This window comes from Polypterus senegalus, chromosome 14 (assembly GCF_016835505.1).
Source record: "Polypterus senegalus isolate Bchr_013 chromosome 14, ASM1683550v1, whole genome shotgun sequence".
Classification (NCBI taxonomy): domain Eukaryota; kingdom Metazoa; phylum Chordata; class Cladistia; order Polypteriformes; family Polypteridae; genus Polypterus; species Polypterus senegalus.
This window is the reverse complement of record NC_053167.1, coordinates 127359013-127384450: the sequence shown is the minus strand read 5'-3', so window position 1 is coordinate 127384450 and position 25438 is coordinate 127359013. Positions and strand designations below refer to the sequence as shown.

Here is a 25438-nt window from a genome sequence, read left to right as displayed (position 1 = left end):
ACACACAAACACACACACACTAGGGCCAATTTAGAATCACCAATCCACCTAACCTGCATGTCTTTGGATTGTGGGAGGAAACCGGAGCGCCGGAGGAAACCCATGCAGACACGGGAGAACATGCAAACTCCACACAGGAGGACCCGGAAGCGAACCCGGTCTCCTAACTGCGAGGCAGCAACGCTACCACTCGCCATCAAATAATTATTTATTTTCTTTATCTGTGGGCTGCATTTTCCCCATACCCACAGACACAACACAGAACCCACAAGCACAATTCCACACAATACTTTTATATTTTTCTTATTCTTCCTCCACTCCTCCTCTGCAAGCTTCGTCTTCCTCCTCTCGACTCTGGCCTCCAGAGTGGTGGCTGCTGGCTCCTTTTATAAAGCACTCCGAAGTGCTTGATGGCTTCATTTCTGGCAACACTTCCAGGTGTGGCAGAAGGACTGCCCATAAGGGTTCAGCAACTCCAGCTGCAGCACCCCCTGGAGGCGCCTGCAGATCCCAACAGGGCTGCACCAAACTCCAACTCCCATGAAGCCCTGTGGGAGTCCGAGGCACCGCTGCAACCCAAGGGGGTTGCCATCTAGTCTATTGTCCACGCTTGCTCCCCTGGTTCTTCCAGCGTGGAGGCCTCCCGGCCGGGCAAGGGTCCCAGCCCCACACTACAAGTTTAAATAAGCAAACAGTGCTAGGAAGGTGGGCTTTTTTTTTCTCCCCACTGGGACCAGGAGATGTAATTGTTGGATGTGTAGCAGCCGAAACTAACTGATGAAATTTCAAGAAAGAGAGAGGTCTGTTCTGTAAGCCAAACCGGGGTTCCTTTTGACCTGAAAAAAGGGAAGATTTTATTGTGATTTGTTTTTCTTTTCTATTCATTGAGATTTTAATGAATATTTTTTCACTATTTATTAGTCACTTGTTTAGTCATTAATGTGCATGGACTGTTTTTATTAATTTTTTTTTGACCATGCATTTCTGGAGTCTAGTGTCCTAGTGTAAATATTTTCTAGGACATGTGTAGTCATTTATTACTTTATGTCAAAAATTGCTCTGTGAGTTCGTTTTACGTATTCAAACACAACCGTTTTAGATGACTGGGGTTCCTGGTATGGATAGGTATGCTGGCTGAAATATACTTTATATAAATTCATGGAAGAAATAACTAATATGTTTGGAGCCAACTCATTTTAAACATTTTATCTGTTTTCTTTGTTATAAATAAGCAAAATAGGAAGTGGATTAGCCTGAAGGACCATAAAAAAACAACTTTGGCAGCCTTAAGTTCCTAGTTTGTGCTACTTCAAGAAGCTCTGCAAGGTCATATTCTTTAGACCTATTTTAAAAAAATTATAATGGATGAAATCTCTTTACCCCATTCTTTTTGCCCACTTTTTTTGCTGTATACCGTATATGAGAGGCCAACGTTTATGCATACAGCAACAGGTACAAGCCAGGACTGATCATAAATGGAGCTTTAGCTCAGCCAGTCCAACTTATCAAATTACTATTATGTTTTAAATTTTTTTTAATGTTTTTATTTTAATAAATGCCTCACAAAAGGCAGTGAACAGGGGTTTCTGTTTTGTGTGATTTGTTATTACTCAACACCCACCTCTCCCCGAATGTATCAGTATTTATGTTACAGCCAAGCCAGTACATATGTGACAATTTGTTTTTAATTTATTAATGCCTGTATTTTTTCCTCAAAATTTAAAGTTTGCCTCAAAGGGATTACTTAAATGTTTTTCCTGGTGTTTAATGTCCTGAAGCAGCTACTCGTTTGTCTTGTGTATGTCCTGTATTTCTTTCCTTTTATCATTTACTAGGGGGTTCCCCCCTGCTTGCTTTGCTTGCCCTCCCTCCCGGCCTGCACTACGCGCCAGCCACTTCATGTCTCTGCCACTCGGGTTGTGAAGAGGGGGGCTTAACGCACCCCAAGAAGATGCAGTCGCTCCTCCGAAACCCCCTCTTAAATGGTGATACGATGGGACACAAATACAGTTTTTATTTACCTCCTCTTTGCTCGATCGGCTGCTGTCTTGCAGCTGCTGCTGCCGTGCAGTGTGATCTGCATCTCGCGCAGCGTTTCGAACATTTAAAAGCCTGTACAAAAGCTGTCCTACTCTTTGTCTTTTATCTCCAGCCCCCAGGCATGGTTAAATCTCTTGGCACAGAGATCTGTCTGGGACATGAGTTCTTGATATTTTTTAGTTTATAATTTAAAAAACAAAATAAGAATCTGAAAATCTAACAACATCACATTAAAGTTTGATAAATTCTGAAACGAGTGATACCAAACATACAGTATATGCTATGTAGATATTAAAATAAGCCTGATTTAAAAAAAACGTCACATAAAATCATTGCACAAAATTGTTGTACTTTTAGGGTTAGGGTTTTATATATAGAGAGAGTAGATTTCTTTCTTTATATCTTTCTTTTTATCATTCTTGAGCTCCTTTATGTTTTGAGCGGTGGCCATTGTGGCAATCATTACCTTCAGTTTGGACAGATCGTTTCGGTCTTCTCCGTGCTGTGCAGGTGAAGTGTCAGGCCCAGTTGGAGTTGATGTTACCGGCTCGCAGGGAGTAGTTGACAATGAGGACAGTAAGGCCATTTTCTGTTTCAGTAAATCTTCTGGAATCGACAAGCTCTCTTGTCCCGACTTGCTTGCATTTTTGCTCCTACTTTTGCTTTCGGCTGGAAACGATGCAGCAGCGTCAGGTCCCGGGAAATCTGTCGTTTCGCCTATCTGTTGCAGGTCAGTCTCTGGCAGGCCATACTTTGAGCTTGGACTTGATGCCTGTCAAGGCTTGAATGAAGTTTTAGCTGTCTTTTCCATTTCTTTCTGTGATGTTTTTCTGCTGGTCGTTCATATATGCGTGCATATACTGTAATTGAACCTCCTCAGGCTGAGTAAATACAGAATATCTTGGGATGATAAAAAAAGAGAAAAAATAACACAGCTGCTAACGGAGTTCTGCTTCAGACGTTCATCTCCCATAACGGACGAGACCAACTTCCAACTTAATTTATTAATGCCATTCTCATCCCATTGAAAGTCACCTCCAGCCATGGCGTTCAGCATTAAAAGGAATGAAAAGTTCTTGCATCCTAAAATAGCATGTTATTAATTTCTCTGAAACCTTTTTTTTTGTTTTGGTAGATCTGATCATGTCTGACGCAGCAAAAGACAAGGCCGCCCGGCTGCTGAAGAAGAGAGGAAGCATTTCTTCACTCGGTAGCCATGAAGTGAAAGCCAAGGAAACCACTGCCAAGAACAAAGAGTAAGAGGACTTTCTCATGTATCTGAAGCTCTGTCGCCAATCACTTGAGATAGATAGTAAAACCCAAGATTGCAGGTACTCAATGAAGATAAGAGGGGAGGAGTACGATGGACACAAAATCTTCGTGCTGCTAAAGTGGTCTTTTAGTAGACATATACAGTGGTACCTCTGGTCACGACCGTAATTCATGCCAAAACTCTGGATGTGACCCAGTTTGGTCACGACCCGAACGTAATTTCCCCATAAGATTGTATGTAAATACAATTAATCTGTTCCAGCCCATACGAACTGTATGTAAATATATTGTTTTAAGATTTTTAAGCACAAAAATAGTTAATTATACCATAGAATGCACAGTGTAAAAGTAAACTAAATGTAAAAACATTGAATAACACTGAGAAAACTAACATTGCAAGAGTTTGCGCTACACCCTTACGAACCGCTTGCTGTAAACAAGCACAGGGGAAAAAAATGAAAGTTTGAAAAATCCTTAATTTATACAAAAACTAACCATAAACAACCAAGAAAACTAACCTTGCATGAGTCGAGTTCTGGCATGAAGGAAGTAAGGAGGAAGCTGTGTGGAGAGGAGATTACAGTTTTGAGGGAGAGTCCAGCACCACAAAGGAAGATTTCGTTTCAGAAATCGATAGATTTCTAGTAGATTTCGACTTCTTGTACTTGGCGGCAAGAACGGTAACATGAATGCCATGCTCATATTTTTCAATGGTTTTTTTATTTAATTGGATTTCAGTTTTCTTTGAACCTTTCTTCTCACCAACACTACCACTCTTCACTTGCTTAGAGGCCATGGTTAATTGCAAAATTAATGCAAAAGCACACGAAATCGAATACAGAGTTCACAGTGAATGCACGCACGTCTGACCGAGAACGACGTACAGGGAGAGACTGAACAGCTGACCGAGAACGACGTACAGGGAGAGACTGAACATGTACGGAATTCATTGGCACGTACGAACCGGAAGGGAAACTGGCCGCCAGTGTTTTTGTTCACCACCAGAGAGTGTGGTCGTGAACAGATGCAAAAGTTTGGCAAACATTTTGATCGTAACCTGATTTGTCCGTGTTTGGAAATGTTTGTGACCAGAGGTTCTACTGTAGATGAGATGCTGATTCAAATAGAAAATTAATATGAAAGACCAAACTGATTACCCATACTTACAGGAGTTCTTAAAAAAAATTTAATGCTCATTCATCCATTATCTAACATGTGTAGTATGTAAAATAGATGTGGGAACAAAACAGAGCATCTGAGAACCCGTGTCCCTGCACTTCACAGGCCTTAGCCATAAAGGTGGCACACCGCCTATTGAGATATTATAGTTTGTATTTAGAAGGACTCTATACAAATGTTAGTAGAATGACATTTTTTTGCATCTGATGTGTTAGTTATTTATTAGATTAATGTTTGTACCACCCAGAGATTGACTTCTTGCTAAGAGAAGATAGATTAGTTCTAACAGAACACAAGAAGTGTTATCAACTGTGAAGACAATCCTGGCAAGTGTGACCTGGTGGGTTCCCCTGTCTGCCTTCTGCTCATATTTTTCAATTGTTCCTCACAGCTCTCTGAGTACTGTCTCTTATATCGATGAGCCCGGCCATCATGAAGACATTCCTCGACCTGCTGTTCAAATGGAGAACACGTATCAGTTAGGTAAGGGTTGTAAATGTAACTGTGCTGTTTTTATCTGTTAAGCAACTTCTCAGAGTAACAAGGTGAGACAATGTAAACCTGGGAGTGTGAAATCTCTCATACACAGCACAATTTCCTGCGAGATGTTTTATATGTGATGCCTTCCATTCATAGGTGAAGCTGTAACTTTCTTATTGTATAAACTGCCTGTAAAACTATTGTCCATTGACCAATTCTGTAACCTGACTGAAAACAAACCCCACACTGAAACTTAGCTGTTTATGTCAAAGCACTGAAACTCAAAACTATTTTTTATGAGACACTGCTTTATTTTAGAAAATGTATTTAGAAGATAAAAAAAAAAGAAACTGGCTCTTTGCACAAGTATTCAATCCTTAAGTTTACACAGGTGAAAATCAATTGCCCAAAGTGGACACAGTTGCCTTCCACTTGGCCTACGCTAGTAAATCATTACAATAACAGACACTTTTGTGAATATAACCCCATTGTTCAGGGATCATGATTCAGGTTATGAATCTGAAGGGCAGCTGTGAAAATGAAGACTAAAGAGCTTTCCAGAAAGAGTAAAGATTAAATAAAATAACAATACATCAATTAGAGAAAGGGTTAGAAGCAAATCATTATCCATGTGTTTGGATGTTCCAGTAGACACTTTTGTTTAGATTTTCAGGAAGTACGTCAAACCACCATGTAGTAAAGGTTGTCCCTTAAAACTCTCAGGGCAAACATTAAGGAGACTTGTGAGAAAAGCCAAAGAGGGGCCAAGACTCGGCAGAGTTAAGTGGTTGAAAAGGTGCACCTGGCAAACATTCAAGAGCTCTGTGTTCTCGCAGGGCCTGGTGTGTATATTATATGTCTGGAGACAGCCGCAAATTAATTTGGCTTAGCTGTGACCGGAAGCAATTAGATGAGCCACTGAGTGTGACATTTCTAATTCAATCCAACACCTCATAAAGGCAGAGCTCTGGTGGTGATATAAACAGCAAACAGCAGTGGTGTTCTTGTCAACGATAGAAAATAGAAGCAAACTTGTTTCAGTCTGCCAAAAAACTGAAGCTTTGGTAAAAGTTCATAATCAGTTTTAGGGATGCATTGGGCAGGCACCTATCCTGGTAGTATTGGATACAAGGCAAGAACCAGAACTGGACAAGGTATCATTCCATTGCAGGACAGTCACACAGACACACTTACCCACACTTAGTCATTCTTAGCCAGTCTAGAGTTTCCTATTAACCTAAAACATGAAATTGGCTCAAGGCAGGAACTTACTGTGAATGAAGCACTAGTCCATCATAGAATACACTTAATAATGAACTACTGTATTATTAGGCATGTTTAAACTATAAAATTGTATCAACATAAAATACAAATGGCAAAAAGAGTATTTAGTTGCATCTATTATGCCTTTAACACTAGAATTACCAGAGGCAACGCAAAAACTCGTAAATCCGCCCACCTTAAATCCCTTCGACCTCTCTGTCAGTGTCTTTTGTCTTCTAAATGTGTTGATAAGCCCAAGCAGCCTGCTATACATACAACCCCCTAACAAGTTTCAAGACAGACGCTTCCCCAGGAAAGCAAACTCAGTCAGTCAGTGTCGGGCGCCCCTTCAATGTAATAGAAACCACAGCTTAGAGAGAAGTGTGTACATTGCAACAGGTACACATGTCGTAAATGTAGAAAGGACAGTCCTTGGGTGTGTGGGAACTGTTAACATTTGAATCTGATGATTGCATATAGCGCGGGACTGACCTCGCTGTACTATTCTTTCCAAGCATGTCCTGGAGTACAAAAGAAACACCACCATTCACCCAAAAGTGGACACTGGCAAGATTGGAAAAAAAAATGTGGTCACTGATTACAAGCGCAAGAAGGCGTGCGAATGAATATGAATAATATGAATAATGTTGCAGGCCAGTCAAGTTCCTCCACACCAAAATTGCTCATCCATTTCTTTATAGATCTTGCTTTGTGCACTGGTGTGTGCGCAGTCATGTTGGAACAGGAAGAGGCCATCCCCAAACTGTTCCCACAAAGTTGGGAGCATGAAATTGTACAAAATGGCTTTGTATGCTGAAGCATTAAGAATTCCTTTCACCAGAACTAAGGGGCCAAGCCCAACCACTGAAAAACAACCCCACACAGTAATCCCCCCTCCACCAAACTTTACATTTGGCACAATGCAGTCAGGCAAGTACTGTTCTCCTGGCAACTGCCAAACCCAGACTCGTCCATCAGATTGCACGATTCATCACTCCAGAGGACACATGACGGTGTGCTTTAGACCACTGCATCTGACGCTTTGCATTGCACTTGGTGATCTCGGGCTTGGCTGCTGCTGCTCGGCCATGGAGACCCATTTCATGGAGCTCTCTCTCTATGCTGCACTGTTCTTCAGCTTTTGGAGGTCTGTAGCTATTGACTGTGCACACCTCAGCATGCGCTGTCCCCGCTCTGTGATTTAACGTGGCCTACCACTTTGTGGCTGAGTTGCTGCTCTTCCCAATTGCTTCCATTTTGTTATAATACAATTAACAGTGGACCATGGAATGTTCAGTAGCGAGGAAATTTCACGAATGGACTTCTTGCACAGGTGGCATCCTATCACAGTACCACGCTTGAATTCACTGAGCTCCAGAGTGCGACCTATTCTTTCAGAAATGTTTGTAGAAGCCATCTGCATATCGAGGTGCTTGAGTTTATACACCTGTGGCCATGGAAGTGATTGGAACACCTGAATTCAATGATTTGGAGGGGGGTCTCAATACTTTTGGCAATATATTTTCCTACTGTATGCTTGTTGACGTTTTGGTATTTAAATGTTTCTGTTACACATAATAATATTTTTGATGTTGAAAAACACTCAGTGTTTTTAGGTTATTTTTCTGGGGTAAACATAATATTCAGGAGACTACACACCATTAGTCTGAACATTCCACCCTGTATGTGTTGTACGAGGGGTGTTCAAATATAAACAGAAATTTATAAGCCAATGCTTAATTTATGGAATACAATGAAACGACTTACACTCTATTTTTCTATATAGTCTCCTGCCACTGCAATACAGTTGTTCCAGCACTCGGGAAGCTTCTTAATCCCAGAAGAGTAGAAGTCTTTTGACTGAATGTTGACCTATTCTTGCACAGTGTCAATAACCTCCTCATTCAGCTTGAATTCCTTCCCTCTTAAAAATTCCTTAAGTGGATCGAAGAGATGATAGTCCCCCTCTGAATGACTTGTACCAGTCATACACTGTAGACTGAAAGAGACGCTCCTCTCCAAACTCTTTAAGTTTTGAATAAATCTGAGATGGAATGGCTCCTTCATTTGTCAAAAATTGAATAATCATGCACTGCATAACACTACTGTGTACCTCCTGCTCCGACAAGGGGGGAAAGAGCAGCTAGCACTACTAACGACAACTTCATATATGCGTGTGTTTGTCCAATGAGTCAGGTCTACCTTGCACTAAGAGCAGAACATGAAAATTCCTGTTTATAATTGAACAACCCTCGTATATGGTCTGTTTTACCTTGTAATTGACAAAGAAAAATCTAAAATCAAAAAGATAAATTGATACTAGAGCTAAAAACAAAAGGTTCCTTTAACTGCACTATGCCTGGAGGGCGGACTGCATTTTGAAATTTAGTGAAGATTTCAGTCAGAGTGGGTCAGCTTCAGGAAAGAATACTGTGTACACAAAATACAGTCATCTAAAATAGTTTGGGAACCCCTCTTAATTCTTTGGATTTTTGTTTCTCATTGGCTGAGCTTTCAAAGTAGCAACTTCCTTTTAATATACGACATGCCTTATGGAAACAGTAGCATTTCAGCAGTGACATTAAGTTTATTGGATTAACAGAAAATATGCAATATGCATCATAACAAAATTAGACAGGTGCATAAATTTGAGCACCCCAACAGAGATATGACATCAATACTTAGTTGAGCCTGCTTTTGTAAATATAACAGACGCCTCCTATAGTCTTTGATGAGTGTCTGCATTCTGGATGGAGCTATTTCAGTTCAGTTCAATTTGATGGCTGCCGAGCATGGACAGCCTGCTTCAAATCATCCCATAGATTTTCGATGATATTCAAGTCAGGTGACTGTGACGGCCATTCCAGAACATTGTACTTCTTCCTCTGCATTAATGCCTTTGTAGATTTCGAACTGTGTTTTGGGTCATTGTCTTGCTGGAATATCCAACCCCTGCATAACTTCAACTTTGTGACTGATGCTTGAACATTATCCTGAAGAATTTGTTGGTATTGGGTTGAATTTATCCGATCTTCGACTTTAACAAGGGCTCCAGTCCCTGAACTAGCCACATAGCCCCTCAGCATGATGGAACCTCCACCAAATTTGACAGGAGGTAGCAGGTGTTTTTCTTGGAATGCGGTGTTCTCCTTCCGCCATGCAAAGCACTTTATGTTCTGACCAAATAACTCCATTTTTGTCTGATCAGTCCAAAGCACTTTGTTCCAAAATGAATCTGACTTGTCTAAATGAGCATTGGCATACAAGTGACTCTGTTTGTGGCATGAGTGCAGAAAGGGCTTCTTTCTCATCACCTTGCCATACAGATGTTCTTTGTGCTGATTGTGCTGAATTGTAGAACGATGTACAGATACACCATCTGCAGTGAGATGTTCTTGCAGGTCTTTGGAGGTGATCTGTGGGTTGTCTGTAACCATTCTCACAATCCTGCGCATATGCCGCTGCTGTATTTTTCTTGGCCTGCCAGACCTGGGTTGGTTTAACAGCAACTGTGCCTGTGGCCTTCCATTTCCTGATTCCATTTCTTACAGTTGAAACTGACAGTTTAATCCTCGGAGATGGCTTTTTGTAGCCTTCCCCTAAACCATCATACTGAACAATCTTTGTTTTCAGATCTTTTGAGAGTTGCTTTGAGGATCTCATGCTGTCTGTCACTCTTCAGAGGAGAGTCTTCTTCTTAAATACCTTTTACCACTCATGATTGGACACACCTGTCTTTGAAGGCTTAACAAGCTCATCCAACCAATTTGGTGTTGCAAGTAATCAGCATTGAGCAGTGACAGGCATTCAAATTGGCACAATTACAAGGAGACACACATTTTTGCACAGCCAGTTTTTCACATTTGATTTGATTTCATACAATTAAATACTGCTTCACTAAAAATCTTTGTTCGGAAAACACCGCAGTGCTCAGATGTTCCTAAGAAATGAAAGACATGCCATTGGTATCTTTATTGTTGAAAGGAGAGTCAATTATTATGAAGGCTGAGAGGGGTTCCCAAACTTTTTCATATGATTGTACATTCCAGTGCATATACACAAGTAAATTCTTGACTTTTTTAAATACTGTAATTTGCTCTGGTAACATTTTATCTTGCTTTTTTTTTTTTAGGTCCCGCCAAGCGTTTTCCAGTGGCAACAGTAAACAACATTTTAAAAGATGTTTTGACAAGTTATCTACAGGAAGAAAAATATGATGCCGATCTTTGCAGACAGATGACAAAAACAATATCTGAGGTGGGTTTTTTTAAGCATAACGTGTGACAAAGCAATTTGTTTTACACAAGCAAAGGAAGAAATATCGAGCTACAGTGAGAAATCTGGATAAGATCTCATGGTCTTTAAACATTAAGAAATATTTTGTTTCTACTAATCTTCATTGTAATTGGTGTGCAGTGGTTTGCAAAATCAAAAGCACTTTATAAAAGTATAAAAAACATTTTACGACTAAGATGAGAGCAATGTGTTCTTGATACTTCAGTGTGTCACAGATCCAGAAGGCCACATTTAATTTCTGGCCCAGCAATGGTGTGTGTGGAGTTTACGTGATTTTTCACACTCCACATTGGTTTTCATGCATGCCAGATTAACTGGCAACTTTAATTTGGCCCATTATGAGTATGGTCCAACATCATATTTAGGTTTAGTTCTTGGGCCCAGTGTTGCTGCATAAGGCTCTGGGTTTCTATAAACTCATAATGGACAAATACATTTCTGAAAATTACTAGATAGATGATTTATTTGACAAACTTTACTTTTACATTGAAGCATTCCTTTGTGAAAGCAGACCATTTGTAAATACAGTACAGAAGAGTTGTTTCCTTATTTAAAATCTTGGAGCTGCGGGAGATACAATGAAACTCTCATAGTAACCCAAGGAGTAACTAATGGAGTAGATTAGCAGCTTATGATATATAGGCAGAAACCTTTGCTGTTATTAAGCTATATTGTTTGCTGCCATTCAAAGGTTCTCCACAGAGGAGATCCGGAGGTTATGAGCTGAGAGTGACAGTGAGGTTAGCTAGTAATTTACCAAATAATTAAAGAGAATAAATGGACAACTCAGGATTTTCACACTTTTTCTGTCTGTGAGGCTATCACAGTCTTGAACATTAGCTAGCTTTGGTGTCAGTTCTAATTACCCATTATCTGTTGCCACTAGGAGACCTTATAGATCTGGACTGCACTAAGCACCTCCATTTGTTTTGGCCAGAATAACAAGGAAAGGGTCACTCCTCTTATCAAACCAGCCAGTTTGTCTTGTCTTGTTAATATTTTTCACTATGCTGTTTATGATATAGAAGCTTCAAATGGCTGGTGCCCGTAAGCAAGCTAATTTATTATTATTTATTATTTGGCTGATGCCCTTATTGGAGGTGACATTTGGTGACAGGAGCGGTTACGTTTCCTTTGTTTTTTCTCTCCAATTGCAATACAGGCAGGTGAATTGACTTGCTTGTGGTCACACAGTGTCAGTAGTGGTATTTGAACCCACAACCTCAGGATTTAAAGTCCAAAGCGTTAACAACGATGCTACTGCCTAATTTATTTTTTGAATGGACCTGATTTTTGTAGTAATTAGTTACTTTTTATTTTTTATCAGTATTACTTTTATTGCTGTTGGCTGATGATGCTGACCTCACTCTCATGTTTTTTCTCATGTGTTATACCCAATTCTCTGAATTCTTTAGTGCTGTTTTATTCCTTCTGTGATTTAATGACCAAACGTTTGTATATCAGTATGTTAAATAAGCTTACACTTTTATTTCTTGAACCTGCTAAATCCAATTTTCAGCCACAGTGAAGCCAGAACCTGTTGTGGCAGCATTGGGTGCAAAGTACTAGGAACCATTGCTAGACAGTCTCGCACACACGGCCCAGCTCACTCATTCTGGGTTAGTTAACGGTGAATGATAGAGGATACTCTCAAGATGTGCACAAACCCAGAATAAATCCCAGGAAGACCAATTTAGTTAAAAAAGGCTGGTGTCAACCAGAACTCAACGTACCAAATAAAAACAGAAGTGGCTGCTGATGTCACTACAGCTCCAGACCCAATGTTGCCTGAACACTACTGTGGCCCATTAGCTACCTGTCTTTTTATAGATAACATGGACCTACATGAATACATTTAGGACTTGCCAGCTTGCTTGTCAGTCTTAGGCTAATTCCTGCAATGTTGCCCCTATTAAGCAAACTTTAAACAAATTAAGCTAAAACAGATATTTATTTTAATGCTCATGGAGTCCCAAATGAGGCACATTACCTGCATTGTGAGGGAATGTCAGTAACGGCACTACGGCCATGTGGCGCGTTTCCCCGAGGGTGATCCAGCTTATAAGATCCTCATTGTTGGGGACCCGAGTGGCTGGACCAGGCCAAGGGGTCGCCCACGTAACACCTGGCTGCGGGAGAAAGAGGGTCATTTCCGGAGGGTGGGACTGGACTGTATGTCTGCCTGAGGGGTTGCTAACCAGGATCCCGAGTTGTTTCGTTGTGTGGTGGGTGCGGCAACGCACTGTACCAGTGCATGCTCCCCAACCTGACTTGACTTGACATGTTTTTAGGATGTGAAAGAGAAAACCCCATTAGAGAGAATAAAAAACCTTGCACAAGGAAAAAAATGTAAAATTTCCACAAAGACAGCAGCCAGATACAGTAAATTGCTTAAAATAATTTGCTACTTTCTCTTTTTATTTCACTCAGATGAATAAGGGCGGCACAGTTGTATAGTTGTAGCTTTGCTGCCTCACAGTAAGGAGACCAGGATTCATGTCCTTGGTCTTCCCTGCATGGAGTTTGCATGTACTCCCCATGTCTGTGTGGATTTCTTCCCGGTACACTGGTTTCCACCCACTGCCTAAAGACATGCAAGTTAGGTGAATTGGCCACGCTAAATTGGCTTTGGTATGTGGGTGTGCGTGTTTGCCCTGTGATGGATTGGTGCCCTGTCCAGGGTTTATCCGTGCCTTGCACCCTATGCTATCTGGGATAGGCTCCAGCCAAAACCCTGGTTTGTATTAAGTCAAGTCAAGTCAAGTTGGGGAGCATGCACTGGTACAGCACATTGCCGCACCCACCACACGATGAAACAGCTCGGGATCCCAGTTGGCAACCCCCCAGGCAGACATGCGGTCCAGTACTGCCCAGAGGGGACTGGGCGGTCTCTTGGTCTGGAACCCCTACAGATTTTATTTTTTTCTCCAGCCTTTGGAGTTTTTTTGTTTTTTCTGTCCACCCTGGCCATCTGACCTTACTCTTATTCTATGTTAATTAATGTTGACTTATGTTTATTTTTTATTGTGTCTTCTATTTTTCTATTCATTTTGTAAAGCACTTTGAGCTACATTTTTTTGTATGAATATGTGCTATATAAATAAATGTTGATTGATTGATTGAGTACCAACCTCCAGAAATGACCTTCTATCTGCCGCAGCCAGGTGTTACGCTGGCGACCCCTTGGCCTGGTCCAGCCACACGGATTCCCAACAATGAGTATCTTACGAGCTGGATCACCATCAGGGAATCACACCACATGGCCGTAGTGCCGTAACTGACGCTCCCTCACAATGTAGGTAATGTGCCTCATTCTGGACTCCATTAGCAACACAAAGTCAAACCAGTGGTACCCAAGGATTTTCTGGACAGACACAGTACCAAAGGAGTCCAGTCTTCGTCTCAGATCACTGGATAGCATCCATGTCTCACAACCATATAGCAAGACAGGAAGCACCAGGACTCTAAAGACTTGGACCTTCATCCTTTTGTATAGATATCAGGAGTGCCACACACCCCTTACCAGCGACCTCATGACCACCCATGCTCTCCCACTCCGTCTACTGACTTCATAGTCAGTAAATCGAAGTCTGTATTAATCAGGTTAGAAAATAACATGATACTGTATGATCATGAGATCATTTGTAAATCAACATACGGTATGTATGGGACTGAATATGCTGACCACTTGAGGGACAACATAAACAAAAGCTGTGTATCTAACAGTAAAACCTTATACTACTTTATTCTATGGAGTACTACAATGATGGCATGGTGGATAGTGGTGCTACTTCATGGATCCATCCTTGTTGATTTGAATTCTGTACCCAGTTAGTATTTGTGTGGGGTCTGCACAAGTCTTTATAAGTTTTTCTCCCAAGTGACTACAGTTTTCTTCTTGCAACCCCAAGTATGTGTGGTAGGACACTTAGCGATTCTAATCGTCGTGAGTGTGGTTGTGTGAGCCTAGAGGTGACCTGGCTGTTATCACATCCACAGTTCGTTCGAGCATTGCACCTGATACAACTAGAATTGACTCTGGCTGCCCATGACCATGAATTGGATTTATCGGGTCTGAAAGTGTGATGCAATCTTTCCTTTTTGAAAACCGTTAAAGTACATTTCTTTTTATTTTAGGTTGTAAAAGCCAGGGTTAAAGATTTGATGATCCCAAGGTACAAGATCATCGTTCTAATAAACATTGGGCAGCTGAATGAGCAGAACATGAAGTTTGGAAGCAGATGCCTCTGGGATCCCGCAAGTGACACCTTCTCCTCATTTACCTTTAAGAATAATTCCCTGTTTGCTGTTGCCAATGTTTATGCAGTTTATTTTGAATAATGGTTTCTATCTGAAAAACCTACTCTTAAATCCATCTATCATTTGTTTTCAATCTGTTTAATCCAATCGAGGGTCACAGGCCCATTGTATATAAAGTTGTATATTTAATGTTACACATAATGTAAAGAAATCTATTTACTTACATTGATACAAATACGTTAAACATAACACAACAGAATAGATACTGTGTTTTTTTTTGGTTGTCATTATTTATGAGTAATACAGCTATGGTAATTGCACGTTTTTATTCATTTTTTAAACCAGCTTTGTATTAACATTGTCAGAAAAAGAAAAACAATTGTAAAACAATAATAATATATCCGCTGTTATACATCTTTATTATAGCTTCCTTTTCTTGCCTAACTTATTAACAGACTGTACTCTCTGACATATTTCAGTTTGTATTGGGTATTAACAATAGATATAGTAGATATATTTTTTTTTAATATTCCAATTTTTCAGATGTAAATAATATTGATACATCTATATCAACCAGATTTATAAACCCCTTCATTAAACAATTCCCCTGATTCATTTAAAGCTGTTCTTTTTTCTTTCTCTGCAGCTGATTTTTACTTCTAAACACAACAGAGAGGAGAAGCAGATTTGTAAGCTCTACACTAAAAGCACTGCATGGTATATTTTCGGTTCTTAGGTGATCTGCAAAACTGGGCATCGCATCAGACATTTCCTATATGTTTGGTACAAAGAATTCAGGTTTCTTTCATCAAAACAAAAAGCGGCTCATGCAATGAATGTGTTATTTACAATGACAATCTAAATGGCGAAGCCGTAGCTTTCCTGGATTTAAAACAACAGGAGCTTTGGGCACAGTGCCACAGTCCTGCTCTAGCAGAGAAAACTAAGGTCTTTTTTATTGCAGCCAAACTGGCAACAGCCAGTAGTGAGGATTTGATTAAGATCCCGCTCCAGCTTGAGGGGGGCTTCTCTCTTAACTAATGGGTTGCTGCTGCTGAAGATCTCCCTGCTGTCCTCACTGCTGATGTCCTCCAGGGAGTTCAGAGATTGGGAGAAAGGATTCAGAGACATCTGTCCTGGACCTGTTCATAAAGGTGGGAGACAAAAAGAAAAAGCCATGTAGTAACGTGTTCCAAACAGACATAGTAAAATAATAAGCAAATCTGACCAAAGTGGTCTAGTCAAGTGTTTAACATTGCTGACTCATAGCCCCGGGTTTCAGTTCACAACCTGGCCATTGCCTTTGGAGTTTGTATCTTATCCTGTGTTTCATTTTTTTTTTTTTCTTTTCAGGACACTCCTAATTCTTTAAAGAGATGCAGTTTTAAGTGAACTGGTGGGATAAACTGGTACAGTACAATTAAACATTGGTGTTTGCACAAATGTACTCTGCAAAAAAAATGAATTAGTGGATAGATTGTCTTTATTTTATATTGCACCAGGTGTCCCCCCGCAGCTCTGCCCACATAATAGTGAAACAGGACAAACTTTAAAAAGCAATACAGTACAAAAAATGTAATTCTGGCCAAGCTGAAGGTAGGTACGCTCCAATGTCAAATACTGGCACTGTATCTGATCGTGTTCAGCTCTCACAGGAGAGCATCACCCACATGGGGAGAAAAGCACGTGGCCATGATATCTCTAGCAATCAGCAGCTCCCCTCTAAAACACACGTAGCTCTGATCTCTCTCTCAAAAATGTCAAAAGTTACTCCTTAACAATCTGTAGATGATAATGTCTGTTGAAGAAACGGGTATCGCTAGTTAAGCGGAGGGAAGGTAGAGCGACTCGAAGAGGATGGCGCGTGAGTGAGGAGGGAACCCGCCCCTCGGCCCACTGCGTGTCTCTCAGATTCGCGCAAATAAATCGGTACTGCAAGCGAACTATGATACTTCGTGCAATCAGAGAAGTTGCAAAATCAACCAGAATGTTCAAGTAAATTATAGAAAAAAAACGATCTAAATCCGTTAAGTAGTTCTCTGATGAAAAGAGGACAGACAGACGCTGGATTTTATATATACAGTGCATCCGAAAGTATTCACAGCACATCACTTTTTCCACATTTTATGTTACAGCCTTATTCCCAAAATGATTCAATTCATTTTTTTCCTCAGAATTCTACACACAACACCCCATAATGACAATGTGAAAAAAGTTTACTTGAGATTTTTGGAAATGTATTAAAAATAAAAAAACTGAGAAAGCACATGTATGTAAGTATTGGCAGCCTTTGCCATGAAGCTCCAAATTGAGCTCAGGTGCATCCTGTTTCCCCTGATCATCCTTGAGATGTTTCTGCAGCTTCATTGGAGTCCACCTGTGGTCAATTCAGTTGATGTGACATGATTTGGAAAGGCACACACCTGTCTATAGAAGGTCCCACAGTTGACAGTTCATGTCAGAGCACAAACCAAGCATGAAGTCAAAGGAATTGTCTGTAGACCTCCGAGACAGGATTGTCTTGAGGCACAAATCTGGGGAAGGTTACAGAAAATTTCTGCTGCTTTGAAGGTCCCAATGAGCACAGTGGCCTCCATCATCCATAAGTGGAAGAAGTTCAAAACCACCAGGACTCTTCCTAGAGCTGGCCAGCCATCTAAACTGAGCGATCGGGCGAGAAGGGCCTTAGTCAGAGAGGTAACCAAGAACCTGATGGTCACTCTGTCAGAGGTCCTCTGTGGAGAGAGGAGAACCTTCCAGAAGGACAACCAATCAGGCCTGTGTGGTAGAGTGGCCAGACGGAAGCCACTCCTTAGTAAAAGGCACATGGCAGCCCGCCTGGAGTTTGCCAAAAGGCACCTGAAGGACTTTCAGACCATGAGAAACAAAATTCTCTGGTCTGATGAGACAAAGATTGAACTCTTTGGTGTGAATGCCAGGCGTCACGTTTGGAGGAAACCAGGCACTGCTCATCACCAGGCCAATACCATCCCTACAGTGAAGCATGGTGGTGGCAGCATCATGCTGTGGGGATGTTTTTCAGTGGCAGGAACTGGGAGACTAGTCAGGATAAAGGGAAAGATGACTGCAGCAATATACAGAGACATCCTGGATGAAAACCTGCTCCAGAGCGCTCTTGACCTCAGACTGGGGCGACAGTTCATCTTTCAGCAGGACAACGACCCTAAGCACACAGCCAAGATATCAAAGGAGTGGCTACAGGACAACTCTGTGAATGTCCTTGAGTGGCCCAAACTTGAATAAGATTGAACATCTCTGGAGAGATCTTAAATGGCTGTGCACCGACGCTTCCCATCCAACCTGATGGAGCTTGAGAGGTGCTGCAAAGAGGAATGGGCGAAACTGGCCAAGGATAGGTGTGCCAAGCTTGTGGCATCATATTCAAAAGACTTGAGGCTGGAATTGCTGCCAAAGGTGCATCGACAAAGTATTGAGCAAAGGCTGTGAATACTTATGTACATGGATTTCTCAGTTTTTATTTTAATACATTTGCAAAACCTCAAGTAAACTTTTTCATGTTGTCATTATGGGGTGTTGTGTGTAGAATTCTGAGGAAAAAATTAATTGAATCCATTTTGGAATAAGGCTGTAACATAACAAAATGTGGAAAAGTGATGCGCTGTGAATACTTTCTGGATGCACTGTAGTGTGTATATATATATATATATATATAGAGAGAGAGAGAGAGAGAGAGAGAGAGAGATGTTTAACAATAAAGGGCATTATAAAAAGTATAATACAAACTAAAAAGGTTAAATGGATGCATTATGTCCATACAAAAAGAAAGCAAAAGATAAAGCTAATGTTTAGTACTGTGATGGTCCTGGTCCTGCAGTACAATGGCACACTGGGTAGCATGGCTACCTCATGGGTCCTGTGTTCTTTGTTCAGATCCTGTGCATGGATGTTTTCAGTGTGGAGTTTGAATGTTTTTTCCATGTCCGTGTTTATTTTTGTCCAGGTAGTCTGGTTTTGCTCTCATACCCCCAAGGACATGCACGTTAGATGGGTGTGTGCACATGAGAGTGTTCTGTGATGGAGTGGTGCCATACTTCTTATACCCAAATGCTACCAGGATGGGCTTTAGCCCACAAACATACTGAGTTGGACTAGGGTGTTTTGTACATTATGCATTGAATAAAATGTTACAGGCACTAAAAAAATAAAAAATATACATTTTCAAAATTTAAATTCTTTCAGTAGTGTAATGTATTAATACCAGCTGTCAAATTTGTCACACATTTTCACTGTTGGTGATATTTTAAATAACCTGCTGTGTATGGAAGGGGAGGTTTCTGTTTGTAAGGGCGGACACACCCCTGAGATAGAAGTAGCGGATGTAAGGAGGAGGAGGGGTGCTCCGTGGCCCAGAAATGCTGGAGTTAAAGATTGTGCTCCTCTTCTTTATTTACCAGGATCGCTACAGTACTATCAATGTGTTTTAATAATTGCTATTCATTCCACAAACATGTGGAAAGGAGACGGAAGGTAGGCGCTGTCTATGTACAAGTCGCACGTGCAAGTTTTGCTTGAAACATACGCTTTTCTAGTCGGTACTAATAGCTTAACAAACGCTTCCCCACTTTCTCAGAGTACTTTTTGCTTATCAGTATACGCGCACTGTGAACGTCCCTGGCATCTGCTGGTCCGCTCTCAAGCTCCGTGACGAAAGAGGGCGTTACTAATAGCTGACCAATGAACTTGACTGCACTCTTTGATTTAGTTCAATTGCAATGAATCGCGATTATTACAAATCTCTTCTTGATCCTGCGCCTTTGCGATCCTTTTCAATAAAAGCTATAGGCTTCGGGCTGATAAATGTTATTCCTTCGTATCACCTGTGGATAACAGTTGGTGTTGAACAGTTTGCTGTCAATTTCTTTTGATAATATCTGATTCGAAATCAGCCGACGCATCATTGAAAGGTTTTCAGAAAAGAGACCACAGCTGTATCCTTTTCTTGAAGCAGCCAGTCGACAAGTTGCTGCAATCCCGAATGCAGCACTCTACCTTGTCTCTACAGACCTGTTTGAGTGACCTCGTAAGCTGGCCTTGTCCAGTATGTTTAAAATACCTGCCTTTTTTTAACCTGACAGAAGCTGTGCAATTCTGGGTGCGTACTTTTCTTTCTGTTACTGCTGGTGTAAAAGCACTTAAGAGAATCGTGTTAAGAATGTGGGCACAGTTAATCTAATGTAGCCACGCATGGCAACGATCGTGTTTGCTCCTCGGTCACTGGCAGTCAATTCCGAAAACTTAACTTTTGTTTTCACCTTTGCTTCAAACAGGGTCGCACAAAGTACCCTTGACACAAGAATGTAGTTCTCATTAACATAATGGATGGTAGCAGAAATGAGAGAGGGAAAGTTTTGAGTCCCAATATCTATCATTTGTGACAGTATATGCATAACGATTAATGACTTCATCAGTATTGAAGCCAGGTTGAAGGTGGGGTTGGGGGAGCGACTGTTGGGTCGATCGAGGAAGGGCGGAGGACTGACGTCGGGGTATGATTGACGGGAAAAAGGAGGAAAGGCGGCACCCCTGGATGGTTCGAGAGGGAGGGCTGTGTGGGATGTGAAGGTTTTTTTTTTCTTTTTTGTTCATTAACGACATCTCTCCTATGGAGGAATATTTCGGACAAAATTAAATAAATAAATGCGTACATAAATAAAAGTACTGTGAAATGTGAGCATAAATAACTACATGTGTCATGAAATGAGAGCCTAAATAAATAAATGTGTCACGAAATAAGTTTTTTGTTGCTTATTTATTTATTTATTTAATTTTGTCCGTAACATTCCTGCAAACCGTCATGAAATACGACTTGAAATAAAACTGTCACTTCCACTCGTCAAAGTTGAGAGGGTGGGCTCTAATACACCCTCTAGTTACTGATTGGTGAATCGATAGCACAAGAATTAATTAGAAAAATGCTTACTGCTGCCGATGAAATGGATTCTGCCGTAGATATGACGTATTTCAGAGAGTGAATTGAAGATTTATCGGAAGAAATTACAATATTTGCGGTGCCTATTCGCAGATACTTTTTCAAACAACTCTACAGCTCTGATCAGTGGTAAAGTTGTTTGAAAAAGTAGCTGCGAATATGCACCTGACTTTATACTCGTAAAACAAGAGTGAAATACTCAGTTCAAAATATTAGTTGGAGCCGCTTTGGGCATTCCATGTCAAAGTACCTAAACTAATACAGCCGTTGCAGCTTACCATATATCAAACTGCCAAACTTCTCCGATACACCATATAGATCTGTAATCTGCCGTACTTTTAAACCGCATAACAGAAGGTGTTCTATTGACTCAGTTGGAATGTCAAAGGATGGACGTCCAGAGCAGGGAACTGCGTCACCCGAACTGGAGTGTAGTAGAGTCTGTTCCACCTGTTCTTCGATAATTTCAAAAATAGTATCATCTATATCGGAGTCTAAAAGGGCCGCCTAAATTGTAATTTATTCCGATAAATCTTCAACTCTCTCTCTGAAATACGTAATATCTACGGCAGAATCCATTTCATCGGCAGTAGTAAGCATTTTTCTAATTAATTCTTGTGCTATCGATTCACCAATCAGTAACTAGAGGGCGTGTTAGAGCCCACCCTCTCAACTTTGACGAGTGAAAGTGAGAGGCAGGAAAGTTACGGCCAAAATTAAATAAATAAATTAGCAACAAAAAACATATTTCGTGACACATTTATTTATTTATGCTCTCATTTCATGACATATTTATTTATTTAGGCTCTCATTTCATGGCACATTTATTTATTTATGTTCACATTTCACAGTACAGTACTTTTATTTATTTGCGCATTTATTTATTTAATTTTGTCCGAAATATTCCTCCATATCTCTCAGGTAGGGGCAGACTGGCCATCAGGGCATTCGGGCAATGCTCGGTGGGCCGCGGACTCTGGTATGGTCTGGTCATGGGCCGGCCATTTCATGATAATTTCATTTTATGTACTGGTTACTGTTTGACATTAAAATTAATTTTCTAAACTACTAAACATTATCTGTACTGCGCTTTATATAATCCTATATAATATGCCATATTACATCATCAAGCTGTTTTAGTTGTCAGTACACACCGTTGCAGCGAAAAAGTTGGTCAAACCTGCCGTTTGCCGATTTCTGTTTCGATACCGCTACATTGCGGTTAACATATACAGAGTGGGCCATTTATATGGATACACCTTAATAAAATGGGAATGGTTGGTGATATTAACTTCCTGTTTGTGGCACATTAGTATATGTGAGGGGGGAAACTTTTCAAGATGGGTGGTGACCATGGTGGCCATTTTGAAGTCGGCCATTTTGGATCCAACTTTTGTTTTTTCAATAGGAAGAGGGTCATGTGACACATCAAACTTATTGGGAATTTCACAAGAAAAACAATGGTGTGGTTGGTTTTAACGTAACTTTATTCTTTCATGAGTTATTTAACAGGTTAACACGTGAGGAGCGGATAGAAATTGTGTTGATGTCTGGTGAACGCAGTAACCGGGTCATTGCAGCAGATTTCAATGCAAGACACCCTACGAGACCACCCATCTCCCATGCTACAGTTAGCAAACTGCTTGCTAAGTTTCGTGAAACTGGTTCAGTGTTGGATTTGCCAAAATGTGGACGCATGAAAACTGTCACTAATGAAGAAACATCAGTGGCTGTCCTAGCTTCATTCAGCAAGAGCCCACAGCGTAGCACTCGCCGCATGTCACTGGAGAGTGGCATTAGTCGAACATCCCTTCGGCGGATATTAGCTACTCACAAATGGCACCCTTACAAACTCCAGCTACTGCAGCATCTCAACGAGGATGACCCAGATCGGCACACTGAATTTGCAGAATGGGCAAAACAAAAATTGGAACAGGACCCTCAGTTTACGCTGAAGATTTTGTTCAGTGATGAGGCAAACTTTTATGTGAATGGTGAAGTTAACAAACAAAACCACCGCTATTGGTCTGACACTAACCCACATTGGATAGATCCCTCCAAGACTGTTGGAACAAAACAATTGATGGTATGGTGTGGTATATGGGGTATAAAGATAGTGGGGCCATTCTTCATCAATGGAAACCTCAAGGCCACTGGATATGCGAAATTGCTACATGATGATGTGTTTCCCTCTTTATGCGCTGAAGCTGGCATGTTCCCTGAGTTTTTCCAGCAAGATGGTGCACCACCACATTATGGGTGTCAGGTCCGAGCATTCCTAGATGAACAGTTTCCTGGAAAGTGGATTGGTCATCGTGGGCCAGTTGAATGGCCCCCAAGGTCTCCCGATCTGACCCCCTTAGACTTTTATCTTTGGGGTCATCTGAAGGCCATTGTCTATGCTGTGAAGATACGAGAAGTGCAGCACCTGAAACTACCGATACTGGAAGCCTGTGCTAGTATTTCTCCTGCGGTGTTGCTATCAGTGTGTGAAGAGTGGGAGAAGAGGGTTGCATTGACAATCCAACACAATGGGCAGCACATTGAACACGTTTTATAAGTGGTCAGAAACTTGTAAATAACTCATTAAAGAATAAAGTTACGTTAAAACCAAGCACACCATTGTTTTTCTTGTGAAATTCCCAATAAGTTTAATGTGTCACATGACCCTCTTCCTATTGAAAAAACAAAAGTTGGATCCAAAATGGCCGACTTCAGAATGGTCACCACCCATCTTGAAAAGTTTCCCCCCTCACATATACTAATGTGCCACAAACAGGAAGTTAATATCACCAACCATTCCCATCTTCACAGTTGTAGGAAAAAAAAGGGAAAAAGAAATACGCAATGATAGGGAGAAGGTGCACAGCATGACCCAGTGTGGGATTCACAGCCACGCTACTGGACCGTAACTGGACAGCACTAACCTCTGTGTCATCCTGGGCAACTGGAACAAGTGAAAATGTTATAACAGTCATCTGGAGTCAGTCAGTCATTATCCAACTCACTATATCCTAACACAGGGTCACAGGGCCTACCAGAGCCAATCGCAGCCAACACAGGGCACAAGGCAGGAACAAATCCCCAGGCAGGGCACCAGCCCACCGCAGGGCACACACACACACACACTACGGACAATTTAGAATCACCAATGCACCTAACCTGCATGTCTTTAGACTCTGGGAGGAAACCTACGCAGACACGGGGAGAACATGCAAACTCCACGCAGGGAGGACCCAGGAAGTGAACCCAGGCCTCCTTACCACTGTGCCACCGTGCCACCCCTCGGTGTAATATTTATGTTTATTTTTATTACTGCCTCAAAGATTTCAACTGCTGTGTCTGATGCCATCAAAGAAGGACAGTCTGAAAATTATTTTTGAAGCATTTGTGGATAAAAATCAGAGAATTTGACTTTTTTTATTCACGGATGGGGTGGCACGGTGGAGCAGTGGGTAGCGCTGCTGCCTCACAGTTAGGAGACCCGGGTTTGCTTCCCAGGTCCTCCCTGCTTGGAGTTTGCATGTTCTCCCGTGTTCTGTGAGGTTCCGCCCAGAGTCCAAAGACATGCAGGTTAGGTGGATTGGCAATTCTAAATTGTCCCTAGTGTGTATGTGCGTGTGCCCTGTGGTGGGCTGGCGCCCTGCTTGAGGTTTGTTTCCTGCCTCGACGCCCTGTGTTGGCTGGGATTGGCTCCAGCAGACCTCCATGACCCTGTAGTTAGGATATAGTGGGTTGAATGATGGATGGATGGATGGATGGATTCATGAGTTGTACTGAGCCTTTTGGCCAATAATGCCACCCTAAAAATGTGCTGCCCCCTCCGCCCATCCTTAGCTAGGTGCTATGTTTTTTGGGACTTCCAAATGACCTGGAAGTACTACCATTGGGCCATGCCCTGGTACCAGAAGTACTCCCGGGTCTAAGATAAAAGGAGCCGCACTGCCACATCCATACAAGTCGGACTCGGGAGAAAGGAGGACAAAGCTCGCCTGGAAGTGTGGAGGAAAAGAAAAAGAGAAATAAAAGAAGAACTGTGTGTATTGGAGGAGCCATTGTGAAGGTGTTGTTGTTGATAAATCACTTATTTGAACCCGGGACTTGTGTGTGTGTGGTGGGGTCTGAGGTTTGGGGTGCTGCAATGCCCTCTACTGGTCACAACTGTTATTGATGAAACTGTCCCTAGTACTGTCACTGTATGAACTGGGAAGTGGTGTACCTTCATCATGTGGTGGGCTGGCGCCCTGCCTGGGGTTTGTTTCCTGCCTTGCGCCCTGTGTTGGCTGGGATTGGCTCCAGCAGACCCCTGTGACCCTGTAGTTAGGATATAGCGGGTTGGATAATGGATGGATGGATGGATGTACCTTCATCATTACTAATAGAAACTTGTTAAACCTTAAAGAAGTCATTACTAGGAGGAGGAAGAGGAGGCAAGAAAACTTTAGATAAAAACACCACCCCAAAAAAAAAAGTCATGGATTAAAAAAGCTTACCTGGCAGGTCCCCCCCACCTGGTATTCTCCTCCACCGTGACCCTCCACAGGTGTAGATGACGGCTCTGACAAACTCCCTGCCGCACAGCTTCACCATCTTCATTTCGCTGTGCACTCCGACACAGACAGCAGCCAGCAGCAGCAACACACACACCACACTGACCTTCATGGTCCCCTAAGTACT

General features: G+C 41.6%; 2 protein-coding genes across 3 annotated transcripts in view; one reads left to right on the top strand and one right to left on the bottom strand.

Annotated features, from left to right (window-relative positions):
* dynlt5 (dynein light chain Tctex-type family member 5) overlaps nt 1-15407 on the top strand; it is a 19578-nt gene extending 4171 nt beyond the window's left edge. The window contains exons 2-5 of one of the 2 annotated variants that reach the window (XM_039735892.1): nt 3176-3296; nt 4883-4974; nt 10367-10491; nt 14668-15407. In XM_039735892.1, coding sequence (XP_039591826.1) covers nt 3184-3296; nt 4883-4974; nt 10367-10491; nt 14668-14871 — 534 coding nt within the window. In that variant the 5' untranslated portion in view covers nt 3176-3183 and the 3' untranslated portion in view covers nt 14872-15407. Of the gene's footprint in view, nt 1-3172; nt 3297-4882; nt 4975-10366; nt 10492-14667 lie in introns of both variants that reach the window. The other variant, XM_039735893.1, reaches the window with a different exon arrangement.
* insl5a (insulin-like 5a) lies at nt 15307-25438 on the bottom strand. Its single transcript, XM_039735894.1, has 2 exons — nt 25255-25438; nt 15307-15932 (listed from the first exon to the last, which is right to left on the bottom strand). Exons 1-2 carry the CDS (start codon nt 25421-25423, stop codon nt 15721-15723), a joined length of 381 nt encoding a protein of 126 aa, XP_039591828.1. The 5' UTR covers nt 25424-25438; the 3' UTR covers nt 15307-15720.